This window comes from Marmota marmota, unplaced genomic scaffold (genome assembly GCF_001458135.2).
Source record: "Marmota marmota marmota unplaced genomic scaffold, marMar, whole genome shotgun sequence".
Classification (NCBI taxonomy): domain Eukaryota; kingdom Metazoa; phylum Chordata; class Mammalia; order Rodentia; family Sciuridae; genus Marmota; species Marmota marmota.
This window is the reverse complement of record NW_026000057.1, coordinates 35,136,151-35,157,250: the sequence shown is the minus strand read 5'-3', so window position 1 is coordinate 35,157,250 and position 21,100 is coordinate 35,136,151. Positions and strand designations below refer to the sequence as shown.

The 21,100-nt window shown below is 33.5% G+C and overlaps 1 protein-coding gene across 2 annotated transcripts in view; it reads right to left on the bottom strand.

The window, feature by feature from the left end:
- The window catches only part of Tet2 (tet methylcytosine dioxygenase 2), a 127,707-nt gene that overhangs the window by 9,102 nt on the left and 97,505 nt on the right, over positions 1–21,100 (bottom strand). For both annotated transcript variants that reach the window (XM_048813684.1, XM_015484613.2), the window contains exons 7-9: positions 10,970–11,120; positions 9,506–9,595; positions 55–192 (exon numbers count right to left, since the gene is read on the bottom strand). In XM_048813684.1, coding sequence (XP_048669641.1) covers positions 55–192; positions 9,506–9,595; positions 10,970–11,120 — 379 coding nt within the window. The remainder of the gene's footprint in view (positions 1–54; positions 193–9,505; positions 9,596–10,969; positions 11,121–21,100) is intronic.

Below are 21,100 nucleotides of genomic sequence, written 5' to 3'. Positions count from 1 at the left end.
AGCATACTCCACTTTAACAAGAGGTGCTGCTAAGGGGATCTCAGCAATACTTACCACTGTGCTGCCATTCTGCATGTTGTGCAAATCTCTATGGGCGTGAGCACAGAAATCCAAACATGCGGTGACCCCTGAGAATGGACGGCCTTCCTTCAGACCCAGACGGCACTCTGGAGCTCTGTGTTCATATTCAATCTGAAAAAAATAAAAGTGTGTATTGTGCATGGAGAAATACTTAGTTTTACTCTTAGATGAAAACATTCCTTAGTATTTAGGTTATTTAGATATTTAAAAATGTTTTGTACCTTACATCCAGAAATAAAATGGAATGACTCAAAACAGAACAAATACCTAGACATAACGTTTTTATTTTATGGTGTTATTAGGGTATGATCAACATACCATTTGTTTTTGGCATGCTGGGGATCATGATGGGAACTGAACACAGGGCTTCCTACATACCAGGCAAGCATTCTACCACTAAGCATATCTTAAGAAGCATATATAAGGTATAATTTGATAATGTTCAATATATGCATACATTCACATAATCATTGCTATATAAAAGGTACATACGCATTAGTCCCAAATTTCTTCATGCCCCTCTGGAAGTTACGCCTCCTGTTTTGTTTGCAGATAATAATTGATCTGCTTTCTGCCCCTACACAGTAGTGGGCCTACTCTTAAACTCTTGCAGTTCTAACCTGCTGGTATATAATGGCGTGGGTGTGTGCACACGTGCCAATATCAAACTGTTTTTAATACTACTAAGTATAGATTTTTAATAAATCCTGAAATCAAGCAGGATACATATTAAAATTGTGTTTTGTTTGCTCATACACACATGAATAAACAACAGTCAATTCCTTCAAAAAGCCCTCAAATTTTGATAGGTCATGTATTGAACCCATTAGTTCGGGGAGAACTAAGATCTTGACAATATTTGCTCTTGTTTTCTATGAACAGGGTATATCTTTCCAGTTATTTAGGTCTTTTATAAAATTTATCTCTGTAATTTTTTTGTAGTTTTCAATACACAGATCTTAGAAATTTTTGTCAAATTTATGCCTAAGGATTTAATATTCTTGATACAATTGATTGTTACTGATTATTTTTACATCTATTTTTAATGATTACTAGTAAACAAAAAATTTTTGCATTCTACAACTTGGCTGAATTTCTAAGTTGTAGGAGTATTCTGTAGATTGAGACATTCTCAGTATATAAGATGACCATGTGTAAATAAGTACAGTTTTATTTCTTCTTATCTGTATGCTTTTGATTTCTATCTCCTGCTTTATGGTACTGTCTAAAATTTCCAGCTTATATTAAAAAGAAACGATAAATATGTTTTCTTATTCCTAATATTAGAGGACAGCAATCTTTCATACTTGAAATTTGTAGGATGAAACTATAACACATTTAGAGATATTTGTAGCACTTAGATATTATGACGCATAATATTAGCTGCTGTGGCTTTTTTAATCCATGCTCCATTTTAAGGTAGAAAAAGATCCCATCTATGAATGTTTAGTATTGTCAAATGCTTCTTCTGCCACCCCTCCCCCCCAATAGGAACTGAACTCAACACCTCGGCTGGTCTCTAACTTGCAATCCTCCTGCCTGAGCCTGCTGAGTAGCTGGAATTACAGGCATGAGTCACCACATCTGGCCTTATTATCTCTTTTATATACCATTTGACCCCATTGACTAAAATTTAGGAACTTTTACATTAATATTTGTAAAAGCACTGAACCATAACTTTTTTTTTTAATTCCCTTGTCTAGTTCTATTCATATTTTTAGCTTCACAGAGTGAGTTGGGAAGTGTTTACATCTTTTCTAGTTTCTGTAGAATTGGCATCGTTTCCTCCTTAAATACCAGGTTAATTTTGCCAAGTAGACTTTGAGGTCTAGTGTTTTCTTTGTGGGAAGGCTTTTAACTACAATTTAAACCTACTTAATAATCTATGACTATTCAAAGTTTCATGGTGCCCCCTTTTTTAATGTTTCAAAATTTATGTCATTAAAGGACTTTTTCATATAATTTGCTCGATTTATCAGTATGGTTTTGCTAATATTTCTTCTTTTAATGTTTAAGGATCTTTGCTCTCCAACTGTCTTCCCAACTCCCCCACCCAGTGTTGGGGATCAAACCCAGGAACTCTTGCATGCTTGGCAAGCTCTTCACCTCTGATCTAAATGTCCAGTTCTCCAATTATTGATACTGGTAATTTATTCCATATTTTATTTGGGGGGCGGGGGTAGTCAAATTGTTTCAAAGTTCTTTGTTTCTCAGATTCTAGGTTTTTATTTATTTATTTTGTATTTTATATTACAAATTTCTCATTTTTTCCCCTTCTTTTAGGGCTAAAAAGTTTCCTAGGGTAGATGTGTAGATTGACTTGATAGTTTACATTTTTTTTCTAGTATGTGTTCAATGCCATAAATATCTAAGTAAGTCTTTAGAGTTGTATCCCACAAATTTCAGTATAATTTCTTCATTTTCATTCCATTCAAAACATTTTGTTTTCCAATATCTGTGGTATTCTTTGGGCCCATGTTCTTTGGAATCATGCTGCTCAGTTTCTAGACATTTAGGCATTTTTGTGGATATACTTCTGGTACAGATTTTCATTTTACTTCACTGTAGTCAGAGAACATATCTGAGACATTAAAATCTATTGATGGGCTAGAGTTGTGACTCAGTGGTAGGCATGTGTGAGGCCCTGGGTTCAATCCTCAGCACTACATATAAATAAACAAAAGATTCATTAACAACTAAAAAAGAAATATTAGAAAAATCTATTGATAACTGTTTTATAAACCAGAATATGGTCTACCTGGAAAGGCTAATATAAAATATCAATTCTGATTTGAGGTTGGAGCTCTATACATGGTACTGGGTCAAGTTGATAAAGAGTTTGTCTTCTGTTCCTTTCATGCTTTTCTTTAAACTTTTTTTTCTACTAGTTGTTGAGAGAGATATATATCCAAATCTATTTGTTTTTTCTATTTCTTTTGTTAGCTCTCTTAATTTTTTAATGTAAATTTTGAAGCTGTTATTAGCATGTAAGTATTTGAAATTATGCTTTTGATGAACTGACCCTTTTATTATTATTAAATAATATTCTTTTTCCTTGAATTATTCTTGGCTTTGAAATCCACTTTATCTATTTGTTTTACTCCATCAGTTTTAATTAATGTTAACATGGTGTATTTTTACCATCCTTTTAATTTTATATTTAAAGTGGCTTCCTCAGCTTTACCTTTTAAATAGGGGTGCTAAAAGCATTTACATTAAGAAAGGTTATTAATATGGTTGGTTTTATATACCATCTTGCTATTTGTTTTCAATGTCTTATTCTCTCTCTCTCTCTCATACACATACCTTTATATATTTATTTTTTATGTGGTGCTAGGGATTGAACCCAGTGCCTCACACAGGATAGGCAAATGCTCTACTACTGAACCACAACCCCAGCCCTGGACCATACTTTTTTCACTTATGACAGTCTATGGTCAAGTAATTTACCAAGCTGCATAATAAATAGTATAATAAACTACCAATTCCAAGATTCTGTGCTGCTTCTGTAAATTTGTGAATTCAATATAGGTTGTGAATACTTTAAAATAGCAAGTTATGAAGATATTTTTAAGTTAAGAAAAAGTTCTTTTTTCACATGTTTAGCATTTCTAATACCTTTCATTCCTTTTTGGTAGATGTGTATTTCTATTTTGTTTTCTTTCTGTTGAAGGATTTAACATATTTAAATGATAGTTTGCTAGTGCTGATTTTTTTTTCAGCTTTTATATGTATGAAAAAAAAAAATGTTTTCTCTACCTCTGAGAGTTGTTTGTGCTGGTTATAGATTTCCAGGTCAGTATTTTTTTTAAGTACTTTAAATATTCATCTATCTTGCATCATTTGGACAAAGTCTCATGTCTTATCACTTTTTCCATTATATGTAACTTTTTAAAATTTTTTCAATATCACTAATTAAGCAAATTGATTATATTGTGCATTTATTTTCTTTAAGAATTTCTTTTTCCTAGTTTGATGTTAATACTTTTTTTTTTTTTTAATCAGGCATTGAACCCAGGGGTGTTTGACCACAGGGTCACATCTCTAGTCCTTTTTTAAATCTGAGACTATTTCTATTGGTTAATTACTGTCTCTTTCACTGTTGGTTATGTTTTCTTTATCTTTTTAATTTTTGAATGGATGCTGGAAATTTTACTGTTGGTTCTTGCATTTTTTTTTTAAAAATATTTTTTTCTCCTGAACTGCTATTGATTACTTTGAATCATGACCTTAAACATTTATAGATGGACTCAGAACAACCAAATCACATGAATACAATTTGAGTATTCTTTCTGGCAGGTATGAACAAGAACTATTAATGAGATCAAAAGATTTTTCTGCCTGCTCTTTTTGAAGGTACTTGTCCCCAACTTTGGTAGTTTCTCGACATATAAGTTCTGCTCAAGACTCAAGTGAATACTAGAGCACCATTCTTTGGAGCTCTTCTCAAGGAAACTTTCTCCTCTGTCATACTATAAATCCTGAATGAAAGCCACTTCATCAAGATTCTTCATGACAAGATGATGATAAAGTATTTGATGGATTATTATCTGCCATTGGGTAAATATAGCTTATTTTTATGTGGATTACTAGAAATTTACCTCCATTTCTGGAAAATAGTTCTAAGTGCCCAGCTTTCTGATGGTCTCAGGTTATGCTGTCTAATTGGCAGGTACTAATCATACATAGCTAAATTGTAATAACAAATACTTGCACTTGGCATATAGCAACCCTTTAATAGACACTAGCCACATACTGAAAGTGCCATTATGTTATACTGAAAAGCATAACCAAGATCATACAATATCTATAAATGATGAAAATAGTACAATTTAGAGAGTTGAATCTGTTTCGAGTTTACTTGTAAGACAGAGATAGAACAAAGGTTATCTATCATAGGTTAAAAAATTAATTTAAATTGATAAAATCCAGGCATTAATTAAATGAACCTGAAAGAATAAATTCTGTGGTGATTCAATAAAGCTTCCCTGTACAATAAAACTATGAAATCAAGGAAGAACGTTTAGATGTGAGACATGAAGATAAGTCATCTAGAGAAAAGTGGTAAAGATCACATGGTAAGTTTTATGAAACCCATAACATCAAATGACCTTCACACAATACTGTGTAAAAAGATCACATAACTATTGACATTGATGAACATTGCCAACAGTACCTACCATGTGAAATAAAACACCTTATCCATTCACAACCATTAATTGCCTTAATTTAAATATGCATTGCATCTATACATACACTCCCATATCTTAGGAATTAAGATTTTGTTGTAATGTCAAAAATATTCTGTACATTCCAGGTTCAGGGAATAAATAAAACAACTTAAAATTCTCCAAAACAAAATGTAATATGGTAGAATATAAATGCTTAAGAAAACCAAGTGGGTATGAGACAGTCTGTAATAAGAATCAAGGGTATAAAAAAGAACAATGCTTTGTTATTCTGTTCCTTTCTCCCAAGAAAAGCCACTTGATTAATAACACCTATAAAAAAATTCATTCACTAGAACATGTCCGAACTTTAAATCTAGCAGCAGACTGAATTCATTTTCTTTTTTTTATAGCTTAATTTATTATCTCTTACCCAGCATTAAACTTTTACAAAAGTACCAAAGCATTCCTTATGTTTTTCTGTGATACTGATTAAAATAAATAAAGTTGTAAAATAACAGCATTGCCCCCAATATTTTTTAATGGCATTTTAAAATAATTTTCAGAAGTATTTGCACAATTTATAAAAGCAATGTTGTACATAAAATAACTATTTAGGGTTAGTCTAACGTCTGTTTTTGCTATATAGACTAAACACGTTAGCATCTTAAAAAGTATCATGCACTTGAAAACATTAGTTATTAGCTACTGTATTCTCTGCTGACACCTTCTCACCACCTCCAGCTTTCCTCTATCAGGTTCCCTCTTTCCCTTTAATCTTTAACCATCCCCCACTCCATTTCTCCAACCCTCCCCCAGCTCTTACTTGACTGGCTTCTCTTCCTCCACTTAAAACTAAACTGTGGATGGGTGACATCACTAAGTGGCTGGTGCACTTCCCTTCACAACAAAGGTCCAAACCAAGGGGTAAAAAAAAAAAGCTATTTTGTTGGCATGTTTGACGCAAAGTATCAGAGGACAGTAGGGATGCATCAGAGATATTGTGCAGCATGGAGATACACATGATGGTCTTAAAAAGAAGGAAACTAAGTGTATAGCACCTGTCACATCTTAGACATCAACACTGAACCAAGAGGAACTTCAGTTGGTTGGGAAAGGCCGAAGATCCCCAGCAATCCCCACTCACATGGATAGCTGAAGCATTTGCTGCTGGAGAAGCCTGTGGCTCAGTCTGGGGAGCTGAGTTACCACATGGCTGCATTCACCTGCCTGTAACATGGGAAACGCCTGCAGTGTCCATCAAAAGCGTTATATGACCCATCCTCCAACTCTGAAAGGAGCTTGGCAGACATCTGAGTAGTTTGTCCCCTGGAGCCCCTCAAAAGACACTGATGCACCCCCCAGAAACCGACAACCAATCACTGTACTACCAGACACGCCATACCCACCTGTGCCCACAGTGATGGCTTTACCCTGACATGACACACAGGAGCTCCATACCCAGAGCCAGATCCAGTGCCCAGAGCTGTGAACAAACCAGCCTTGCCTAAGAGCTGCATCCCAACAAGTAGTTCATACTTTCTGAAGGAATCTAGATTTGATTTAATCCTTATCAATATACCAATATGCTCTTCAGATAAGCAGAAAAAAACATGCCTAATATTTGTAGCCCAATAGATCCTGAATAGAAAAAACAAATCCAGGGCAAAAATAACAAAGCTAAAGATGTTATATATAGTACCTGACCTGAAAACATAGTACAAAGCTAGAGTAACCAGAGCAGTATGGTTGCTTGCATAAATAGATTGGACCAAAGACTTGAATTTAAGGCCTAAAACTATGAATCTACTAGAGGAAAATATAGGGTTCAAAACGTTTCAGAATTTTGGTCTTGACAAAGATCATTTTTGGTAGGATCCTAATAGCACAAATAACAAAAGCAAAAATTGACAGGGATTACAACCTAAAAAGTTCTATAGATCAAAGTGAAAGGACAAACTGTGGAATGGAGGAAATATTTATAAGCTATTCATGTGATTAATTTCTAAAGGAAATTAAGAAATACGAAAATTAAAAATCTGATTAAAAAATTGTAAAATGGGCAAATGACCTGAATAGACATTTAACAAGAAAGTTAAACAAATGGCCTACACATGAGAAAATATTCAACATTGATGATCATAAGGAAAATGCAAAAACAAAACCACAATGAGATATCTCACACCAGTTGTCAAAAACACAAAAATTAACATAGTGAATATGTGGAAAGAGGAGACCTCTCAAACATTATGGGTGAAAATGGAGATTAGTACAACCATTATAGAAAATACTATGAAGATTCCTTGAAATATCAGAAATAAAACCGCCCTACAATCCAGCAATCCTACTACACGTATACATACACAAAGAAATTAAAATCTGCACTCTCATGTTTGTTTGAACACTATTCATAATAGCCAAGATATGGAATCAACCTGGGTGTCCACTGGTGAAGAAACAGATAAACTGTAATGTAAATATAGAAGGGAATATTATTCAGATATTAAAAGAATAATTGTGTCATTTGCAACAAAATAGATGGAACGGGAGGGCCATGCTAAATGAAATAAGTCAGACACAGAAAGACAAACACCACATGTTTACACATATGTGGAAGATAAAAAAGCTGATCTCAAAAGAAGTAGAGAAAAGAAGCATGGTAACTAGGGCCTGGGGAAGGTGTAGGGGAGGGAAAGAGGGAGGGAATGGACAGTGGGCATAGGGGTGCAGTAACCATATGTTCTTTAACATGATAGGATAACAATGATGACAATAATTAATTAAATACCCCAAAACAGCCAGAAGAGAGGATTTTGAATGTTTCCAACAGAAAAATATAATAGTTATTTCTTATATTGTGATCAATACACATTATATGCATATTGAAGTGTCACTATACCTCATAAATATGTACAATTACTGTGGCATAAAAATATGTTCTAGAATTCCATCAACCCTTTCTCCTCTTGATAATATCTACTCTGAAAAATTTCTTTCATTCTTACATATTAAAATACTTCATCTCCTTCCTACATTTTCCTAAAGCCCAAATCACCAATGCTAGCCTAGATTTTTCTTCTGATTCTTTAATTAACCTAGAAGTATGTCAAACCAATCGTGTAAAGTAAAATTTAATCATCTTCCCTTCTCTTAACAAAACATACTACTCCTCACTAATTTTTGGTACCAGTTAATAAGACCATCTCTCCAAATTCTGTTGCTTGTTCTCACAAAGAATGAGAAATTATATTTGTTTAAGACCTTAAAAATCTCTTGACCAATTACAATAGCTTCTTTTTCTCTCTAAACTTACACCAATCCAAGTTTCCATATCAGAAACATAATTTGTCTTGTTGAATGATCTTTTTAAAATGACAAACTATGTCCTTCCCCCTCATATCCAACACATCCTCGAAACACCTCAATGGTTACTTCTAGAATTGGGTCTAAAGACCTCTGTTAGGCATTCAAGGACATTATATTTATACTTTTTATTCCCTCAGAAATGTTCATAGCCCTATTGTTTCTGTTATTTCATCCTCCAGTTGCTATTTCATATGTCTTCATCTCCCTTAAAAGGCACTGCTTATCTTTATGTCCCCAGTGAATACCCACTGTTTGATTTCTATTGTTGATGTTGTTATTGAAACCACAGAGCCTTTTACACCCTTTTGCTTAAGTAATGAGAAATTTTTGAACAAATCACTTAGTTGTCTTACTACTGTAGCCTAGCATACAAAATAGGCCACCCTCCACCCCAGCCAACCCATGGTTTATGGAGCCAAGGCCAAACAGAAGAAGAAAATATGGCAAAATCTAACATATCTGGACATATATATATATATATTAGACATATATAACACTACATCTCTACTTCTGGGAGTAATCTGAAAGTGTACAATACATTATATTCATAGCTTCCTATTTCAAGTGTTTCTGTGAAAATAGTTAATGTATGATTAATTGAGGTCACATAATTTTGATGTAATCACAAAACTCTGCTTAAAGAAGCAAAATTAGTCATGTGAAAACAAGGTTAGTAGATAGAACAGTTGTGAGGCTTAAAATCTCATTGTTTTTAAAGTTTAGAAAATCACAACTCTTTTGGATCATATCAGAAACAGAATACTGCAGCACTTCCAAGAAGGAAAAAAGAAAAATAAGGGAAAGCTATTTCTTTAAGAATATTTTTAGATTTAAGTGGATCAATAATAACTAGGCAGTTAAAATCATTGCCAATAACTGTTTATACTTACCTGATTATTATACGCATCAGGTGCAAGTTGCTTGTATATTGGTGCGATAAGAGTTGACAGGTTTTGAAAATAAGCCTCTAGTTTCTCTTCCTGTATAAAATAAACCATTTGACATTAAATTCTAAATCTATTCTCTACACATAAGAATGCTATTAGTTATATTATTGCCCCAAATACTGGACACAAAACAATGATTGGTGCCTTTCTTATCAAATAACTAAATCATCTTAAAGTATGGACACATCCAACATCACCTATTTTTGTGCTATGAAATAAGTAGCTATTTGGATTTTTTTGTTATATTAACTGAATTTCTAGTAGGCATGTAGATAGTTGATGTTTTACATATGCTATGCTACCCTATGCTGTGGGGGGGAGGGTAGGTTAAGGAAGCCAGATATTATAATGGGGTCACATTTCCACAGTCATCCTCCAATTATTTATTGAAAGGATTTGTTTGGTTTACTTTGTCTATTCTCAATCTCTATTTTATAGTGTTTATAAAGAGCAAGTCAAGCTTTGCTCCAAAGAAATAAAAGTACTGAGAACTTCAATTGTGGATAAAATTCTCAGAATTAGAATGTGTTTTCTATGAAAAAGCTGACAAAGTTTACTTGACAAAGGAAATGCTAACTTATAATCCTACCATCCAAGTTCATGAAGAACAGATTTTCCAAATAATATGCTTTTAAAAATGGTAGGTGATAATACTTGGTTATTTCATTCAAACCTAGAAGTTCTCATTTCAGATTATTGTGAGGGGCATTGTGGGGGGGGGGGGAGGGAGAGAAAGAAACAGGGAGCGACAGAGAGATATAGACACTTGACAGAGAGGTGAACTTTAGAAGGTGGGCAGTTTCTGTGCAGAGCTTGAGAGGAGGGGGTTTCCCAGGCATCTTCTGGATTGGGTTGACATGCAAATTGCTTAAAGTGATAAACCTGTATGAACTAGCCATGAAAAACTTTCAGAGTGGAAAATTGCTACTTTTTATCAAGTGTACTAAACACTTTCTCCTCTTATCAAACAAAAGAGGATGCCCAGCATGCTTAAACATTATACTATTGAATACATGACTGTTTGAAAAATATACCATGATTGAATTTTATGTTCACTTACTATATATTCAAATAAAACTTTTAAATTATAAGAACAACCCCTCTGGTGTTTAAAAGGCATCTATTATATAAGTGTGTATTTTAATTGTCTTTAAAATCTGAAAGATAAGGTAGAGGAAGTGAAAGGAAAACTTTTTTTCATATTCAAATGCTAAACATATTGAGGGTTTTCTAATCTTTTAATTAGAAATTAAATTTTAATTTCAACAAGAAATCAAGGTTCATTTGACTTACCTGAGATGAAATTCCCTTTGCTAATGAGACTATAACAATATATATCACAATTTACTTTACCCATGCTCATCAATTTCCTAGAATGAATAGTTTATAATCAGGAAATAAACCAACCTCTTTTGGATCATCCCCAAGTAGCTTAAATTTCCTTGGAATCTTGCTTCTGGCAAACTTGCATCCATTATAATACATACTCCATGAACAACCAAAAGAAAAGGAGGCACCACAGGTCTTTGGATCTAGCCCCTGACAGGCACAGGTTCTCCTAAAAAATTAAAGGACCAAGTTCAAGACAATGAACAGCATTACCTAGGTTGCCAATCTCATAATCTGGATGTGTATATACAAAATGAATTTGAAAATAAGTCTAATAACTATTAACCTGAGGTATAATCACACCCATAACAGAATAATCTCAATTCACTTTAAAACACAATTTATGGGTGAATTATTCTATCACACTGTTGCATGTAGTTGTACTTAGTTTTCATTGAATACCATATTCCATTTTGTAAATATGCCACAAATTAGCTAAATCTACCACTGATGGGAATTTGAGTGCTTTAGAGTGTTTAGCTAAAAGCATACTATTACAATTGTAACAGCCCGGGTCAGATATATTTTAATAACAGTAAACAAACAATCCAAAGTATAAACAATAAAACAACCTAGAAAACGGGACTTAAGTAGTCTTATGAGTATTAATATTATTTTGACATTACTCTGTGTATAGTGATATAAAGAATTAATTGCTTAAATTAAATAATCTTTACTAGAGATAGGGAAAAAATACTATAAACCCATGATTTGAATTAAAAACTTTTATTTCTAAAAAATAATTACTTCATGTGTCTGCCCAGTAAAATGACATCTCAGTAAAAAAGTGCACATGTAGATATATTGTGATTTCCAATAAAATGTATATAGGTTATTTTTAAGAATTTGTCACTGATGACCCTAAGCAACCAAACAGCTGGTAAGGAAAAGTTCTTTTAATTTATTAGTGTTATTTCTATTAATTTATTAGAATTTCAGCTAATAAATGCAGGAGAAATTACACAAATAAACAGAAATTCCAATATGTTCACAAAAATGTCAGAATAAGGATCTTTGAAAATTCCTCCATAAAGGAGATGAGTACTGGAAAAATTTATCATAATCAACTTTTTCAGAAATCTGGAATTAATAAAAATCTTATAGCAATATACAGTGTGTTAATTAAACAATAGGAATTGGGGCTGTAAATCAGTGGTAGAAGGCTTACCTACCATGAAAGAGGCCGTGAGTTTGTTTCCTAGCATCACAAAACCAAACAAAAGCACCAGAATTTCACTAAGAGTCAGCTTTGTGGTGTTTGAACCTTCCCTATTCTCATTCTCCCAAGGCAGCTTTAAAAACAGCCCATTTAATTTCATGATGAAAATCAATCAGGCTGGCACTAGGTCACCAAATGAGTTATATAACCTCTAAAGATCCATTCCCAGAATGTTGACATTATTTCACCTACTTAGTAGTTCCTAGGAAGAACTCACTAATAAGGTTATCTTTATTTAATATGATGTGGAGCTCACTTAATATGAATAGATTTTTCCCACCTGAAGGCATTTGTTGAAAATAATCAGAGGCAACTGTTGAATACTGGCATTGCCTGACATAGTAACCGCAAAAAAAAAAATAACGATAACCAAAAAAGGTTACGAGTAAAATTGGAGATCCAGGTATAGTTCAGTGGTAGAGTGCATGCCTACCTAGCTTTCACAAAGCCTAGGGTTTGATCTCCAGCACTTAAAGAAAAAGTAAAGCATGGAAAATTAGGTGTTCATAGCTTTAAAACATTCCAATATATTCCTGGGAATATGGAAAGCCATATGCACACATGGTAGGGTTCTTTGCATGATCACAAAAGACCCGAGGAAGCCTCAAACCTCATCACCATCTAATCTTGACACCCTACACAAGCAGAAATCGAAGGGTAACACAGTGTCGTAAACATCTTGGCTATGTGTTGAATGCCTGCCCTACCACACATAAAGACTACTACAGCAAACACTGACTTATTGGATTTAGGCACCTAAGAAAATGTCTAACCATTAACTGGCTACTAAGCTGACCAAACCGAGACATCATAGTTACACAAGAAAGAGAATACAAGGTTTACAGAAACAATACAAAACCGTCATAAGGCAAATAAACAGAAGTCAGAACTAATTCATGGGATGAAGGGTAGTGATATTTCCAAAGTTACATTATTCTAAAATGTCCAGTTTTAACAAATAAGGTACGTACAAAGAAACAAAGTATGAGTCATATTGAGGAATAAAATTTAAAATGTCCTGGGGATGTCCACTAGACCAATACTTTATATCATCTATTTCAACTATGTGCAAAGAACTAAAGAAAACTGTGTTCCGGTAACTAAAAGGAAAGTAGAAAAACACTGTTGCCTACCATTTATTGATTCTTGATTTTAATTTTTGCACCAAAGGAATCTTATTAAGGAAGTTGGGGCCTAATCCCACATGATGAAGATTAGGGCCTACTTTTTCTTCTACTCGACACAGAGTCTCTGGTTTTATTCCTAAGTCCTCGATCCATTTTGATTTGAGTTTTGTTCATGGTGAGAGATAGGGGTTTAATTTCATTTTGTTGCATATGGATTTCCCAGCACCATTTGTTGAAGAGGCTATCTTTTCTCCAATGCATGTTTTTGGCACCTTTGTCTAATAAAGGATAATTGTAATTTTGTGGGTTAGTCTCTGTGGCCTCTATTCTGTACCATTGGTCTACCAGTCTGTTTTGATGCCAATACAAGGCTGTTTTTGATACTATTGCTCTGTAGTTTCTTCTTAGCAAAAGAAACAATCTGTGAGGTGAATAGAGAGCCTACATCTTGGGAGCAAATTTTTACCCCTCACACATTATATAGAGCACTAATATCTAGGGTATATAGAGAACTCAAAAAGTTAAACAACAAACACAAAAAAACACGAAGAACCCAATCAATAAATGGGCCAAGGACCTGAACAGACACTTCTCAGAAGACGATATACAAGTAGTCAACAAATATATGAAAAAATGTTCATCATCGCTAGGAAGTAGAGAAATGCAAATCAAAACTACTCTAAGATTTCCTCTCACTCTAGTCAGAATGGCAGCTATTATGAAGACAAATAACAGTAAGTTGGCGAGGATTGGGGTAAAAGGTACAGTCATATACTGCTGGTGGGACTGCAAATTGGTGCAGCCAATATGGAAAGCAGTATGGAAATTTCTTGGTAAATTGGGAATGGAACCACCATTTGACCCAGCTATCCCTCTCCTCAGTCTATACCCAAAGAACTTAAAAATAGCATACTACAGGGACACAGCCACATCAACGTTTATAGCAGCACAATTCACAATAGCTAAACGGTGGAGCCAATCTAGATGCCCTTCAACAGATGAATGGTTAAAAAAATAGGGCATATATACACAATGAAATATCACTCAGCAATAAAATAAAAAAAAAAGGAAAAATACTGTCTCATAAAAGAGATGGGGAAGAAAACCCCACAGAAGCTGATATAATAATATATAATACAAATTGAATTCTGGAGCTAAAAAGTATAAAGTGAAAAACTCATTAGAGAATTAGCAGATCTGAACAGGAGGGAAGAGGAGGGAAGGATCTTGAAGCTACATCAAATGAAATATTTATTTATTTTTGCTTTTGATTTTTTTGGATTGAATAAAAGAATGAAACAGAGCCTTGGAGAGGTGTGGGACACTAAACTGTAGGGACATATATATCATGGGAGTCCTAAAAGTGTTGGAGCAAGAGTAAGGAAAAGAGAAATAATGACTAAAAATTTCCAATGTTTGTGAACATTAATCAACATGTTCAACAAGCTCAACTATTTCTATAAAGCATAAACTCAAAGACAACCCTGCAACAGTATAAACTGCTGGAAGCCAAGACTAAAGAGAAAATCTCAAAAGCTGCAAGAGACTCATGTATGAGGTAGTCACAGTAAGATCAACAGTTGATGACCCATCAGAAACAATAGAGACCAAAAGGCAGCAGATTAAATATTAACACAAGGGAACTTTAGATGGGACTAAGAAGCTCTGGTTTACTACTGCACAGTAAGGTGAATATGAATAACAACCATACAGTATCTATCTCAAAAGACTAGTAGAAAGTATTGTGAATGTTTTTACCATAAAGAAATGACAAATGTTTGAGGTTATACATTTGCTTAACCTGTTTTAACCATTGCACGATGTATAATGTATCAAACATCAAATGATATCATATTTAAATATGCAAATTTTGTTTTTATGTATCATTTATAAATTAAAGTGCTACCAGTAAAACACTATAAACAAAGGATTTTATATCTAGAAAAACTATCCTTCAGAAATGGCTAATAAATTAAAATATACTGTAATAAACTGACATTTTATTGTTATCAGGTATGCCCTACAAAAAATCCTGAATCCTTCAGGTTGCAAGGAAATAACACTAGGCAGAAACCTGAATTGTATCCAAGAACTTGAAGAACACTGGTAAAGGCAATTACATAAGGAAATAGAAAGTCAGTGTGTCTGCATATTTGAAAATACTTTTTATCCTATCTTATTTAAAAACAATTGCATAAAATAATAATTTAAAAACTATGTTAATGTATTTATACAATATATAAAAAAGTAACTTGACAAGGCACGCTCGTGCATGCCTGTAATCCTAGCTACTCAGGAGGATGAGGTAGGAGAATCAAAAGTTCCAGGTTAGCCTCAAGAGAACTTAGTGAGACCCTGTCTAAAAAAATAAAAAGAACTAGAAATGTAGCCCAGTGGAAAAGTGTCCCTGGGTTCAATTCCAACATGAGAAGAAAAATTACTTCTATGATGTAGGAACAAGTTTTCCTTTTATTACTGTAACTAATTGGTATTATTCCAAACTTAGCTGTTATGTAGTTAATTCCATGGTCATAAGAAAATGACTCCAACAAATATAGAAAAAGAAATAAAAAGGGAGCTAAAATGGTACACTAGAAAGAAAAGGCAGTAACAGAACAACAGAGAAATAAAAAGGCAGACGTAAATTCTACCTTATCTGTATTGATATTAATGCATATAGAATAAATGCAATTAAAAGGCAGACACTGGCAAATAGACCTTTATGTGACCTAATTATATGCTGTTTATAAGAGAAACACCTTAGTTTTGAATACACACATAGGTAAAAGTAAAAGGACTTTCCTGTGTGTGTGTGTATAAAATAATGCAAATAGTAGCCAAAGATTAGAATGCTTGTTTAGCATGTGCAAGACCCTGGGTTAAGTCTCCAGCATTGATAAAAAGAATGTATTGGAGTGGCTACATTAATATCAAGTAAAATAAACCTTAAGATAATATTACCAGAGAAAAAATAGGCGCATTTTATAAAGGTCAATCCATTAAGATGATATAATTTTTTTTTTTTTTTTTTGCGGAGTGGGGAGGGGGATGCTGGGGATTGAACTCAAGGGCACTCAACCAATGACATACATCCACAGCCCTAAAAACAAGATACTACAGGGACACAGCCACATCAATGTTTATAGCAGCACAATTCACAATAGCTTAACTGTGGAACTAACCTACATGCCCTTCAATAGATGAATGAATAAAAAAAAACGTGGCATACATACACAATGGAATATTACTCAGCAACAAAAGAGAATAAAATCATGGCATTTGCAGGCAAATGAATGGAGTTGGAGAAGACAATGCTAAGTGAAGTTAGCCAATCCCCCCAAAACAAATGCCAAATGTTTTCTCTGATATAAGGTGACTGACTCCTAGTGGGGTAGTAAGAGGGAGCATGGGAGGAATAGACAAATTCTAGATAGGGAAGAGGGGTGGGAGGGAAAAGGAGGGGCAGGTAGTTAGAAATGATAGTAGAATATGCTGGACATCATTATCCAAAGAAACATGTATCAAGAAACAAATTGGTGTGAATATACTTTGTGTATACAACCAGAGATATGAAACATTTGTGCCCTATATGTATAATATGAATTGTAATGCATTACTCTGTCATATATAAATAAAAAATTTAACAAAAATTAAAATTGGTAAAAAAATTAATGAGATTGATAAACACAAGATTTAAATAAAATTAGAAATGAAGGAGGATACACTACTACTAACCTTACACAAATTAAAAAAAAATTAAAGGGAACACTATAAAATCTACATTTCAACAAATGAGATAATGCAGATGAAACAAAAACATTCCTAGAAAGTCACAAGCTATATATGGTGGAATGAGATGGATATCATTACCTTAAATACATGTATGAAGACACGAGGGGGAAAAAAAAACTGACTCCAGAATAGAAAGTCTGAATTGACTTATAAATAAATTAAAAAAAAAAAAGATGAAATCCACAATTACAAGAACCCCACAGTACTTCCAGTTTCTGGTCTGGCATGGAGGAAGTTTAGAAGTTGTCACTTGATCTTAACATGTCAAGAGTTAAAAAAATTAAAAAAAAAACAAGAAAATAAAAAACAAAATCACTACTTAGGTGTGTCAGAAGTGAGGTCACAATGCAAATCATGGTCCCGCATATTGGAGAGACAGGCAAATAGAAGGAAACCCAAGGCAGAATCCTCTGTGGGATCCCAGGCTGGCACAGGAAAAGCATAACTGTAATTGATGAATTGCTAGAGGCTCAGGGTGGGCAACTCTGAGAGCTGAAATCTCTACCACTATCCATCAGTGTGTGGACCTAAAACTTTTGTGAGTTTTTACTCTAGGAAAGGGACCTGGTTTTCTCAGTGAATGCTGGAAAAACTCCATCCATGCATACAGAGAGGGAGAAAGGAACTGTTCTGAAAAATGTCACACCATTTTATTCTTAAGATCTGCCCTAAGGAAAAATGAACTGGAGTCTAGCCTGCAGAGGTTTTACCTATGTATTGACCTGGAGAAGAGTAATACCCAATACCAGCACACACTAGCGTTCCACATGTGAGAAGGGAAATACCAACTCCACAACAACAATCAGAGATGGAAGAGGGACTATAACTCCAGACTCCATGGATAGTAAAAGAATATTAAGAAATCTATGTCCACAAATTTGATAATCTAGCTGAAATGTACCAATTTCTTACAAGCTAATTTTAGACCAATATCTCTCATGAATATGGGTGTAAAAGTCCTCACAAAGTAGCAAATTGTATTCAACAATGTGTAAAAAGAGTAATACACTACAACCTAGTGAAATTTATCCCACATAGAGCAGATTGGTTAAAAATTTGATAATCAACTAATGTAGTTCATTGCATCAACAAGCTAACGAAGAAAAACCACATGTTCACATCACCAGATGCAGAAAAAGCACTTGACAACATTCAGCATCATATCTAATCAATGGATCAGAATACAGAAGCCAGAAATAGACCCACGTAAACATAGCTAAGTGCTCTTGGACTAGGAACCAAAGCGATACAAAAGAGCAAAAATATTTTGCTATTTAACAGATGGCACTTGGACAAATACATATCTCCATTGCAAAAAATGTGAAACTATTCAGACTTTTCAGTTGTTACAAAAATTAACTCCAAGTAGATCCCAGTCCTAAATGTAAAAAGCAAAACTATATAAAACTCTTAGAAGATAACACAGCAGAAAATCTAGATGGAAATGATACTGTTAGGGATATGAAAAAACAAACAAGGAGAAAATATTTTCAAAATATTTTTTGATACAAGACTCTTGTCCAAAAATACACAAATAATACTTGTAAATAATCTGGTTGTAAAATGTGCCAAAGACCTAATAAACACCTAACCAAAGTTGATACACAGATTAGAAATAAATGTATGAAGAAATGTTTCACATCCTATGTCTTTAGACAAATATAAATTAAAGGAGTATTCTAATGTCATCTATTCGAATGCTAAAATTCAAAACACTGACAATACCAAATGATAGTGAGGATGTGGAGCAACAGGAACTACTATTTACTGCTACTGACAATGAAAAATGGTTGTTACTGTGGAAGGCAGTTTGGCAGTTTCTTAACAAAATTAGTCATGTTCCTACCATAAAATCCATCAATTTTGTATTATTTATCCAGGAGTTGAAAACTTAGGATTTAACTGATATTTATAATACTGTCATAAATGCTTATGCTTATACACTGATGTTTATAACAACTATACTCCTAACTGTCAATACTTAGAAGCATCCCAAATGTCCTTTAGTATGTGACTGGATAAATAAATGGTAGTACAGCAAGACATATTTTTTGGCTCTATAAAGAAATGCATTAGCAAAACATGGAGAAAACCTAAATGCATATTACCAAGTGGAAGAAACCAGATTGAATGATTCCAACTACATGACATTATGGAAAAAGCAAAACTATGAAGACAGGTATTAAAGAGATCAGTGGTTACTATGGCAGGGGGTGAGGGTGGAGATGAACAGGGGTAGGGGGTAGGGTGGAGATGAACAGGTTGAGCACAGAGATCTTCAGAACAGTGAAACTACTCTTTATGATACTTAATGGTGGAAACAAGTCATTAAATACTTATCAAACCCACAGAATACTGAACACTAAGAATAAACCCTATCATAAAAACTGAACTTTGGCATGTGTGAGGCACTGAGTTCAAGTCTCAGCGTGACATATAAATAAACAAATAAAATAAAGGTCCATCGACAACTAAAATATATACATATAAATTTTTTTTAAAGTTTACCTTTTTAAAAAATTTCCCACAAAGAAATGTCCAGGGGTAAATGACTTTGTTGATGAATTCTATCAAATACCTAAAGATGAATGAACATTAGTTCTTTACAAACTCTTCCAAACAACAAAGAAGGGAACATTTCCTAATACGTTCTATGAAGCCACCATAATCCTGACAGTAAAATCAAAGACAGTACATACAACTATAGACCAATGTAACTCATCTATATAAACGTGAAAATCCTCACTAAAATGTTAACAGACTGAATCCAGCAACATATAAAAAGAAGTATACAATACGGCTGAGTGGGTTTTATCTCAGAAATGTAATCAGTCCAATGAACAAAAATTAATTAATACAATATGCCATATTAACAGACTGTAGAAGAATCCCATGATCATTTCATTAGCTGCAGACACACCATGAGAAAAGTCCAAGACCTTTTTTTTTTAAATTAGCAAACCAGTTATAGAGAGGAACTTCTGAACTTGATAAGGAACTCTAAAGAATATCTATAGCTAGTACCACACTAAATATTGAAAGTAAGAAAATTGCCCATTGAAATGAGGAGTGGGACAACGATGTTTTCTTTTGTTCACTCTATTAAACATTTTTTTGAGGTTCTAACAAAGGTAATTAGGCAAGAAAGAAGAAATAAAAGCATATGAATTAGGAAGATATAAAACTTTCTATTTCTAGATGACATGATCTTATATGTAGCAAATCCTAGGGAATGCACTAAAAAGACTTAATAAATTTAATAAACTACTATAGCAAATTGGCAGGATATAAAAGATAAACAAAATCAAACACTAAAAGCACAAGTAGCAAACTTAATAAAAGACTGAATTTGAATTAAATTTAAAAATGCTTTGCTTTAAGGCATTAACTGAGGACAGAACCTATGGAATAGAAGAAAATACCTGCAAACTATACATTTGAACACACAAAGAACCCTTCAACTCAAAAAGGAACACAAATGTGGGAAAAGATTTAAGTAGGCTTTTCTATAAAGAAGATATGTGAATGAGCAATTTATGTGAAAAATGCCAATGTTACTAGACATTAGGACAATGGAAATTAAAACCATGTGATACCCTTCATATACACTGGGATGGTTATATTTTTAAAAAGACAATTAATAACTAGTTTTCCTGATGATTCATTATTGGGAGGAATATAAGATACTACTGATGCTTTGGAAAGCAGTCTGGTATTTCTTCAAGAAGTAAAACACAGAATTAAAATGAGAAACAATGTCATTTGTAGGTACATACACAAGAGAACTGAAAACATGTCAATGCAAAAACTTGAACACAGATGTTCACAGAAATATTATTTATAATAGCTAACTAGTGAAAACAATTCAAATTGCAATCAACTATTGCATGGATGAAGAAAATGGGCTTTATACACACAATGAAATATTATTCAGTCATAAAAAGAAAAAAAAAAGCTGCTGACTAATATTACAAAATAATTGAATTTTGAAAACACTAAGGTATATGGAAG